Source organism: Mytilus californianus, unplaced genomic scaffold (genome assembly GCF_021869535.1).
Source record: "Mytilus californianus isolate M0D057914Y unplaced genomic scaffold, xbMytCali1.0.p SCAF_13, whole genome shotgun sequence".
In the NCBI taxonomy this organism is placed as follows: Eukaryota; Metazoa; Mollusca; class Bivalvia; order Mytilida; family Mytilidae; genus Mytilus; species Mytilus californianus.
This window is the reverse complement of record NW_026262615.1, coordinates 27,813,846-27,825,749: the sequence shown is the minus strand read 5'-3', so window position 1 is coordinate 27,825,749 and position 11,904 is coordinate 27,813,846. Positions and strand designations below refer to the sequence as shown.

Genomic DNA, 11,904 nt, shown 5'->3' with positions numbered 1-11,904 from the left:
CAGAAATAATATTTGACAGGAAAACAGACCACGACAATCACCAACACTCGACTCTTCCACAACAAATAGCTCAAAACTGTAATAGGAACAAAGCATTTTTCAAGTTGCATGATAACTCGACAAATGTTAGCGAAAACTTCACTCTAAGGTATCAAAGTATTATTATGCGATTTGATGAACATTTAGTCAATTGTAAAAATGAAAATAAACATATCATTTCTTTTTTTGTATTTGATGACAATTTTCACTAATATTTTTTTATTAACTAAATGATACGCAGGTAGTACTACTAACTGTAGCTATGTGTTAACTGATCTGGATCAATACAATCATACAGAACAGTTAAAGGGAAATAACCTATGTAGTCATGTGACGTAAACAGAAGTTCACATACGAATAAATCAATGCCTGTAATTGTACAAAACAAAATATGATTTAAACTGAAAGAGACTTAAAGAATTATTCTAAATTCTTTTGCTTGCGTAAGTATTCACATTCTATGTCAATAATGTGTCTTAAAAATGTATAGCACTTTCGTTTTTGCAAAGCATTTGATATATTTGAAATTAATCTATTTGCTTTATTATGACACAATTTGACAAAACGATAAAAGTTAATGAAGCAACAATTGTTATGTTTTCTGGACTGTTCTGGTGAAATAGCAGTAAGTCGTCGTGACGCACAACTGTGTATTTTAAAAAAATTTTAAATCTACATTCCATTTTTAAAATGTGGGGTGCGGAAAACCAACTACAAAAGACCTTATGTAACGTTAATCTCAATTTATATTTTTCAAACTAAATTAATCTGAAATAGATTTTTTAAAGTGTAAATGAAAACACATTTTTTATAAGTTACAGGTAAAATGGGGTTAAATGTATTTTTGATAAGATCCAAACATGAGAATACCTGAACGTATTGTAAAAAGGACATTTAAATATTCAACATAACCTTGACATGGGAAACTCGTTTTATATTTAGTGTAAATAAATAGATTTTTGTTTCGAAGCACACGTTCTATTTCCTTAGATATTCAATACAAATATCTTTAATAAATCATTAGGGTAAAAATATCTAATAGTTTTTACTTGATTTATTGAAAGTGACTGGGCGGGGTTAATTAATTGGTTCGCTAATCATAGATCAGTCCAGCGTTTGATTGGTGTTTATTTAAAATAAACTCATAAATGAAGATTTCAGTTATAGTCCTTGATGCGGTTTAAATATATTAACACTATATGTGTGAATTGAAAAGTAAATAGTCGTTGTTTTTTTCTTTGTAAAACGGAATTTCTAAAACGTGTAAACATTTGTCACATTGTAGAAATGTTGTACTTAAATAAGGGGTGGGGTGGGGGATTTTTTTTTTGATTTTATATTTGTGATTTCCGTTCTTAAAATAGCGCGAAGAAATTTCTTAACAGATTTTCCTTAAGGAATTTAACAGATACTTTTTAAATATAACACAAGTTTTCAAACTGAACAATAGAACATGGACCATCCGAAACTTTAAAACACTTGAGTTATTTAGTGTTTTTCAAAAAACAATTGGCATTGACATATAAACCAACTGTGATCCTCTTCAAGTTGCCTTGTACATTTATTCCTTAAGGGCAGACTTCTATGTATGTTTGCGATTGTTTTTGTAGCAGTTCAGTGTTTCTGTTGTTCCGTTGTTTTCCTCTTATAGTTGATGTGCTTTGCTCGGTTTTCGTTTTTGACCAGGATTTGTTTCAGTTTAATCGATTTATGACTATTGAACAGCGGTATACTACTGTTGCCTTTATTAATACAGAAACTTCATAGGACAGATGAAATTTTTTTTAGCACTTTCCCTTAACTTCACGTCCCATTATATCAGGTATATAGATGATAGCATCTCACCAGTTTATTAAGTTTGGAAAACATTTATCTTATTGAACGTTGAATAAACGATACAGTAGTTAAGTCTGCCTCATATCTGACTTACATCTACAAAGTGACAATGATGGTCGGTCAGAAAAAAATTGCGACAAAAGAGATGATTCTGGCTTCTAAATTGTAAATTTGATGTAACATTAGAGCAGCGTCTGCATATGGAGTATGTATCTACGAGTTGAAATAAGACAACACAAAACAATAGTTTCACTGGCAAAAAAGAATGTTGACGTCAACATGGATACGTACAGATTCTTTTAAAAAACGTTCGTTTCATATAATTTTAAAACATTGCTGTAAACAGTGGATATGTCTACTTCATCTTTTAATTCAGGTTAAAATCACGTACATGCATATATTGATTCTTTTATCGCGGTGAATAGATACACGTGATTAAGTTATTGTGACAAATAATTACGCTAAGTTTATGATATATAACCGCGACCTCATGTAAAATATGGACTGTCCACTTGAGCGGATAGTGCGAGACTTTATTATATATTAAGTATATTTGTTTATTTTTTTTTTGGCAGTTGGATGTTCAGATTTCACAGAAAAATAGTAAAGTACATTAATTGACAAGTGATGAGGCAAAATGATTTTTCTCCTAATACTGGTAAATATAAAAAATTATGTGATAAGTGTTTTCAACAGTTAAACTGTTTAACTCCCTTTCTCTTGATGAATAGTCAGTATATATGTATATATGTATCAGGTAACATTTGCCGCTTAACTGTATAAGGTTCACACTAGTATACTTGGTTAAATATATTGTTTCACAAGTCTGAAATTAGTATTATGTCATAGTCATCGCTAGTCAAATAAATTGAAAGTTACTTGTAACAAGTATAATGGGTACTTAAAATGCATACACCTCAGTAAAAGTCTACCTTATTTTTATATTGAATGCATTTTGTTGAAACACCTCATACGTCTGTGAAGACCAACAAAGTACCGTAACAGTACAGCCAATACACACACACATGTGCATTCTTACAGAGTTGTTTGGCTAGGATTGGTAAATGTAATTTAGAACATTCTAACTGAATAGTCAATCCAATAACTAAATACAAAGTGTGATATATAACTAACAGTCCAGAACATCGCTGTGTCACCAGTAGGCTTTATATAACCCTGCGCAAGTCTTAAGTTTACACTGAATTACAAAACTTGAAAATAACCAGATTATGAAATAACAGACGAAATATCTTAACAGTAAATCACATAAAAGTATTTAAAACAATTTAGATATTTTACAATGCTTGTTTAAATAATTGGCAGCATTTAACATCTTGAATGAAGATCATTTCCTTTGTATAAGTGTATATATGTTAACATAATTGTCCAGTTATACATTCTGACTAAAATACCTGTTTAAAAAAGACACCTTGAATAATAACATACTAAAGAGAACAAAACTTTGCTCACAAGGTTTGCAATAAAGGAAATCGATAATTATTATCTCTTTTAGATTATTGGAACGGCGACTGGATATGACTTAAAATGTCCAGCCAAAGCTGAATGGAGATTAAGAGCACACGTTTCGTGTTATTCGGAGGACAAATATGTATGTTTGTTCAACTTACTGGAAGAGAAATATATGGAAAATTGTTTAGGTTCAGATCAAAGTAGCATAGGTAAAATTGGTTTCCAAACGTTTACCACTTTATGATTAAGTAATTGGGGACTAGTGTTTTTTTCGAAAATAAAATATTTTTTTTATTTATTTTCTATTTTTTGTAATTGTAACAACTATTTTAGAACGAATAGTCATAAATATAATTTTTTTTCAAAGATACCTGTCTTATAATTTTGTACGCCAGCTGAGCGTTTCGTCTACTAAAGTCTCATCAGTGACGAGCAGATAACGAAAGTTAAAATATCAAATAAAGTACTAAAATTGTGGTCATTGAAGACCCACAATTCGGAAAGATAAAGTATTCATTAATGTAAGATACCCATAGAATATTTCTAAATATGATCCAGTTATTGAGAGTTATGCAGTGTGTATGGTAATTATTATTAATACTAGCAATGATACTATTACACGATTAATACACATATCAACAAGGTTTTCTCGTCTCGTTTAACATCATACATATGAAAAATTGTCAAATACATGAAGATAATAGTGCCGTATAATCTGAGTGTGAACTTTTCATAAAATGTTAAAATATGTGAAATCAAATCAAGTGTTTAAATAGCAACGCCATCATACTGTTAATACGTTAAAAAGATATTTGTTTCACCATATTATAGACCAATCGTAACTTCTCTTCTGATTTCTGAAGACTTACATACATTTGGACCTATTTTTGGAACTTATCAATTGGAGTTTAAATTAACGCCATCATAATTTATTATACTTTTTTTCCCTTCCACATTAACGAACTGGTATGTGGATTTTCGACCAATGGGTTTGATTTGTTTTCTAAATAGAAAAATAAAATATAATGCTAAAACCAGAATAAAAGAACATAATATTCTAGTCATAAAAAAGAGACGAAAGAATCCAGAGCAACGCATGAGTCGAAAACAAACGAATAACGATCAAAAGACAAACAACAGTATACAAAATAGAACACAGAAAATAAAAAAAATTGAGCTACATGAATCCCAAAAAAAATCGGGGGTCATCTCGGGTGCTATGGAAGGGCAAGCTAATCCTGCTCCACATGTGGCACCCGTTGTGCTGCTCCTGTAAGTAAGAACTACAATATGTAGACTACAGTGTTACAATGAGTTTAAACAAAATGAACAGGAATCGTCGACTGTACGTATAATATATTATACCAAGTTCATTTTTAATTCAAAGGAAGTAAGCTAGTGTTCCAACCGTTGTTTAATCTAGCAGAATGTAATGCCGAAAGATTTCAGCCTTTTGTGTTCACCACCCATGGACACAGTGAATGTATCTTCCGTAAATCAAAATGTGTTGAAGAGGGACAGGTAATATTCAACAATGGTTCTTCTAGCAACGATGTTGCTTGTCGATGTGACTACACAAAGGGGTATGCGTTTGTAACAAGACCAAAGAACATTTGTTTCTGTATACCATTTGAGGAAGATTGCTCTTGTTTAAGAGTTACATGTACAAAACTATCCTCAGGTGAGTTTTTTTTAATAAGTTGATTGCTATATACATTTATCGAAATAAGAAAGCCTATTATTTATGTTGTTTTCTTTGATATGTACCCCTTATAAATAAATTGTAATTCAAACGAATCCAAAAGATCATTACTATGTTTCTTTATATTATTAATATTTTGTTTTAACTCTTGTGTTGTTACTCGATAGTTCCAATACGAATAGACGAAGCACACATCAGACATCTGACCTTTTACAACGATCAATCCATTATTTTGATTATTTATGCATAAACATAGCCGTTACAAGTTGCTCAACTTTGTATATTGTCGCTCCAGGCAAAATTATATATGAATCCAAAACCTAATACAAATATCGAAGAGCTGTAAAAACCAAAAGGCCAAAGTCTGATTATGGTGTTCACTTACTAAATTAAAGAAATTTAGAATCAATCATCAAATGAAGTACGATTAATATGGATAAGTAATTCATAGATTTTCTCTGTAGATTATCAATGCATCACTAATGAGGAGATACTGGTGAATGCAACATGCCAGGAAATACTTCCATCCATGTAAGTTAGATCGTTACTTGGAAATGTTATCCTCTTAGATATTTTATTCGTTTAAATCTGTTTAAAAAATCTAAACTAATGTATATATATGTGCCAGTTATTTCAAATGCCACCTTGCACGGGAAGGACCATCTCAAATGTTATTTGATAGCTGCATCCGCTGATCTGCTCGACAAATAATTTGAATCCTTTCTTATTGTTTGTGTTCATGTTTGTTGTTTATGCACATATATCAAAAGTCTGTCCAATTGTGTGATTCTTGCATAGTTCTAATCCTCTTGGATATACACATGTATCATTCGATTGAATCTGTTTTTGTTTATATCTTAACTCATGTTCATTTATTTGCCTGTTATTTCAAAAGTCGCTTTAGTCATATCAAATATCGATTACAGGCTAACTCACTAAAACTCTACAAGATGAGCTATTTAGATTATGATATAAACCAACATAATATATTGATTATTCTGTACTAATGTACTTATATTATTAGACTATGTGAATGCAATTATGATACAATTGAGAATGAGATGTGCAATGATTGCCAATGAGGACTATCCATGTCAAAATCACAAAGAGGTGATCAATAACGATCTAAGAGTATATTTGGTTAACAGCCGATTTATTAACCCAAACTTATAGGCCAAACAGTTCATGTTCATTAGATTCTGTAAAAAAAATGTATTAGGTATTGCTAAAAAAGTATAATGTACTCTGGCGGAATAACATGGACGGAATATTTGCAGAAACTTGAAAAACAGAAATAAATTCCCCCAAAATAGAGTATATTTAATATATCATAAACTTATATTTCTACAAATCCTATTAACATATCTATTTACTAACAAATATCCAAATTAAACAGTTTCTTTTTGAATCGGAGATGCAAATACGATAGCTTAATTGGTTCGCTTGAATACATAAAAAATAACGAGAAAATGAATCTTTGCCCAATGGCGTGTTAACGTTTTACGCATAAAGTTTATTTATCAAAGGAGTTTTTGAATTAGGCACTGTTCATAAAACACTTCTGACATGCTTGTGATTAATTATATTGTTTGTACAACTTTATTTTACACAAGTATTAGTTAGTCTATGCCTAACGAAAGTTACACAACTAGAGTGAAAAGAAAAAAAAATGCTTAAAACACGAATAAAAAATACCAAGTTTAAAGATGGGACAAATGAGTAGATTTGCAATGACTACCAATAAGGCGATTATCCGTGTCAAAATGAAACCTCTCTGATTCAAACACGAACCTCAGTGATTGCAACATTAAACATTGTTGAATTTTGAAATGCCACTCGTTTGATGTGTTTATGCTTTTAGTTTTGCCATTTTATAAAGGACTTTCCGTCTTGAATTTCCTTTTGGAGTGTAGTATTTTTGTTATTTTCCTTTTTGTCATCAAATGACAGTCATGTTGCATTCGGAATGTGATTATTGTGTGACTTTTGTCTTGTCTGTATTATTTAACTGTAAGACAGCCTTTGAGGATATCTGACGATGCTGAATGTAACATGTGTAGTTGGCATTACAATCGGTACCGTAAGTATATTTAAGGCCAAGGTACACTGAATGGTCTATGTCACAGATGTGGTACAATTTTAATAACAACTTTAGCTCGTTGGTCTATAACTGAGGATAATAAAAAATGCATTTACCATTTTTTCGGAAATATTTCATTAAACTTAAAGGTGAAAATTGTATAGAAATATAATCGCCCAAAACCGTTTTTAAATTTGTGAATTTATGACAACAACACATATCTTGTGAACGAAAAAAATCTATGGACTTGCAAATACAGATTTAAAAACATATTTAAGAACGTTATTGCCGATTTTATATGCTTTCCTTCCAAATGTTTTCTTATCGTGAAAGAATTCGATCAGTTATATTTCAGAAAATAACAGACAAGTGAATTACTTTTTCGACTTTCAGTAAAAATTCAAAGAGATAAAATTTTACCGACATTTGTGATATAGCCTATTTTCTGTACATTGGCCTGATATCGACAAAGAGAAACCAACCTAATTTTACCTTACCTACCTTACCACGGAATCATGACACTTTTATGCAATCATGAAAACAAAAATTATTGTAAAAATAAAATATAACCGTATTATTAATTGTAAATTAGGCATGAAAACGAATTAAAATGATAATTGAACTGTTGATATTTTTATATATGCAATTGAGTAAAAAGTAAAATAACAAAAATACCGAACTTCGAGGAAAATTCCAAACGGAAAGTCCGTAAGCAAAAGGCAAAATCAAAAGCTCAAATACATTAAAACGAATGGATTACAACTGTCATATTCCTGACTTGGTACAGGCATTTTCTTATGTAGAAAATAGTGGATTAAACCTGGTTTTATAGCTAGCTAAACCTCTCACTTGTATGAAGGTCGCATAAAATTCCATTATATTCACAACGATGCGTGGAAAAAAACACATAATAGGTTAAGATGTCAACAAATACGGGTACATCAGTCAACATTGTGTTATAATCTTAATCATTATAAAAACAAGTAAATATGCCAACAAAGATAAACAAAAAGGCATATAGACTAAGCACATAAGCAAAACCGAAAGACAAGAATACAAAAATTTACCATAGCACAATAACTCAATGACAGGATGTATAAGTACCGAGCCACGTCAAATGGGTATTGCCAATAATAGCCTAACCAGTAAAAGTAATAATTTACAAAGACAAATAAAAGAATATTATAACACCTTATTAAGATGACAAAGAACGTCAGTACCTAGAATCTATACTTCAAGACCGTCATGTTTTATTTGTGAAGTTGATACGGAATATTTATCAACAAGGTCTTGGTATCTTCCGATGAACTTTTTGTTTTAGAAAAAGGTCGAGAGGTTCTTCGACATACCCCTGGTTCATCAACTTTCTGTTCAGGCACTGGTGACGTTTTACAAAGTCTGAGTAGCAGCTGCCATCTCTTGAATACCGAATGAGCTAAAAATGAATACCCATATGCAAGTGAAGTTGGTATATTGCTCCCAAGGTGGAAGAAATTGATCATTTCAAAATTAAAATCGTCTCGTTGGTCATGATTCTGGTACTGAGATGACCGCTTATGTCAAAGTCCAGGTATAAGACTAAAAATGAGGGAGAAGAAGCCGTGTCTGTTGTTTCTTTAATTTTTAATTCTGGAGAATATATTAATGGAACCCAATCAGAAAAGTTTGGATTCTTTATGGAAAAAAAACATCATCAATATATCTGAATGTGAAATTAAATGATCTGGCATCTTTGATCGTCTTGTTCTTGACAAGTGTCTGAAAGAACTCTGACTCATATGAAAATAAGAAGAGGTGGGCAAGGAGAGGACCATAACTCGTTCCCATAGGAATGCCGACAATTTGTTGAAAAAGAATACCTCCAAATTCAACAAATATATTGTCAGTAAGAAACTCCAGCATACTGATCATTTGTTTCTCTGTGTAGCATGTTTTAGCTTTTTTTCTTACTATTAACAAGCTAATAAATTTAAAGCGTATGCTACCATTTTATGTTGAAAAGCATTTCTATTAGACGATTTTGTAAATTCACTGGGGGAGTGGTGGTATACAGGGTTAAAAATTGAAACTTTAGATAGAACTAATTTCAGAAAAAATTCTTTTAGAATCCACATATGGTTAGTACCACTGCGCGAGTAAACAGTTTCACAGTATTTCTAAAGACCCTCTATCACTGCGGACAGAATCTTTGTCAATCTAAATTGTAAGAACTATTAACATGTCTCTTTTTCAGATCACACAACACAGTTAATAATACAGTGCAGTTAATCGAAAGTAACAGAAAAAGTAAGCATTTAAGCATAATATCTAAATACAAATACATGTCCAACATTTGTCACGTAAAGAATCCTCAAGTATGTCTCGGGTGTCATTTGATTTGTCCTTGAAATTTTGACCAAGCAACTGCAACATCAATGGAGGGCTTTTGAACTCACAGCAAAATTTTCTAGAATGAAACACTATACGAAAATTCATAGGTGTCTTACATTACATAATACCCATAAACAAACTTTAATCTACAAAAAGCTGTTGTGACTTTGAGTTTTGATCTCTTTTCTACGATTCAACAACGTTTGTTTATGATGTTCGGATGCTATTCTCCATTTTGGAGGGCGAGTTTGATATTGTATTTAATTATCTTATAGTATCATTGTATTGATTTATCATGTTATTGGTGCTGGTGGACGTCTCGTACCCGAGGATATCAACTGCAATGCAGGTAGTACTTTTGTGTTCACATATACAAACACTGATTTGTTCATTTATGTCAGTTTAATGTATATAACATCAACTTGTAAAGTAGAAGAAGAATGATTCAACAAGGTCATGTCATACGAATATATTAATAATTAATACAAATGCCTATATTCAAAGTAACGAAATAATTGGCAAGCTTTTGGTGTATCAGAACATATTTATGCATTAAGTTTTTCATTTATTTAGAACTGAACCTGCTTTGATTTTTCTACTTTTTGTAAGAAATGAGACATATCTATAGAATTATTACTTTCTAACAATTCGTAACCAACACTCTACATTCGACATGCCACTCGAAGTCTAAAGAGATCATATTATTGGTATACAAACTAAATTTTTATATTTTTCATTTAGGTTACACCAATGCACACCACGTTGCATATATCATCATTGTTATTACAATTCGTAACCAACACTCTACATTCGACATGCCACTCGAAGTCTAAAGAGATCATATTATTGGTATACAAACTAAATTTTTATATTTTTCATTTAGGTTACACCAATGCACACCACGTTGCATATATCATCATTGTTATTATAGCTGGTGAGTACACATTATACTGCCAAAATGATTTTGTTATGATGGAAAAATATTGTTGTACAATATTGTCTTAACGAATATAGATAAAATTTAAAAGTTTGTGATATATGTAACATGCAGAAGTAATCTTTTTTGGTTAAAACAACAGGATTATTAAAATAAGAATATGGTTTATGATTGCCAATAAAAAATTTAACCACCAAAATTCAGAAATGGATGTAAGCGATTATTGGTAACAGTAGGGTCTTCATGAATGAGAATCTTGCTTCAAAAATTAAAAAGTATTCTAGTAAATCTTATAACATGTATAAGATGGGCAATTTGAACACCACATGCAGCGGCTAGAATAATACCTCCATCTTTAAAGGCTTGTTTTGATGTTACTTTAAAACATTTTCTTTGTAATATAATTAAATTTCAATTGAGCAGATTTGTTTCAATACACATCATTTTCTATTTTGATACGTTGAGTTAGATAAAAATCTTTGGAATAAATGCGGTTAGTAAAAAGAAAATTTAATTATTAAGGCAAACTGAATCATAAATGTATTTTTTTTAAACCATAATTGAGACTCAAATTATTTTTGTAAAATGTTTTTTTTTTAATTTCTGTTTTTTTTTAATTTCTGATTTTTTTTTCGACAGAATATTAATAACTTTGAAAAATAATAATTCAAACAGAGTTTCCAAGTTAGTATGTGTAATACTTTCGAAATGCATTTCAAAATTATAATTACCTCTGTGCACCTCCATGGATAATATTCACTTTATTTTTCTATAGAAAATCTTACAGGGTTTTTTTTTTGAAACGGGTTTTGATATTTTTGTCGTTTTCCATAGTTCTACAGTTCTGAGTCATTCCTGTAAAACAAAAGGTTGAAAAAATAAGTAAAATTGCGAACGGGAACAAGAAAAATGCTATAATTAATAACACTTTTTTTCCATCTTTGCAGTTTATCTTGTCATTGCTGTTATAGTGTTGTTAAAGTTCTGTGTCTTTGGTAAGCATTTTCCTTTTTATTATTATAAATACACACAACTGTTAACATGATATATTAGGCAGGTATTGCGTTCATTAAAAAAAATAACTTTAAACAATCTAATAAAACTATAGAGATGTTTACGTATATTTAATTGATTTAATATAAATCCTAATAATAATCAGATAATAATAATGATAATGAAAATACTAATTGATAATAATAAATGTATTTCTTTATTTAAAGAGTGATATACATCTAGCTTCAAAACTAAACTTACCTGAAGTGCCACATTCTTATCGTTATCAGACAATTTGTCGTTTGCATACTGACAAATAACACGTATTATAATATGACTATAAATTTTCTGTTTTCTATTTGGCTAAAAGCATAGGTCACCAACTTTGATAAAACATTATATTCACAGGGGAAAAATCACGAGAGGTTAATATAAGATTTGGAACAGCGTCCGTGTACCTAAATATAGATATTCCAA

The 11,904-nt window shown here is 30.5% G+C and overlaps 1 protein-coding gene across 2 annotated transcripts in view; it reads left to right on the top strand.

Annotated features, from left to right (window-relative positions):
• The first annotated feature begins 348 nt into the window (after positions 1 to 348).
• LOC127723463 (uncharacterized) overlaps positions 349 to 11,904 on the top strand; it is a 35,028-nt gene continuing 23,472 nt past the window's right edge. For both annotated transcript variants that reach the window (XM_052230113.1, XM_052230112.1), the window contains exons 1-8: positions 349 to 482; positions 2,451 to 2,533; positions 3,389 to 3,554; positions 4,733 to 5,026; positions 5,512 to 5,578; positions 9,361 to 9,413; positions 10,381 to 10,431; positions 11,382 to 11,429. In XM_052230113.1, the coding sequence (XP_052086073.1) occupies positions 2,513 to 2,533; positions 3,389 to 3,554; positions 4,733 to 5,026; positions 5,512 to 5,578; positions 9,361 to 9,413; positions 10,381 to 10,431; positions 11,382 to 11,429 (700 nt within the window). In that variant the 5' untranslated portion in view covers positions 349 to 482; positions 2,451 to 2,512. The remainder of the gene's footprint in view (positions 483 to 2,450; positions 2,534 to 3,388; positions 3,555 to 4,732; positions 5,027 to 5,511; positions 5,579 to 9,360; positions 9,414 to 10,380; positions 10,432 to 11,381; positions 11,430 to 11,904) is intronic.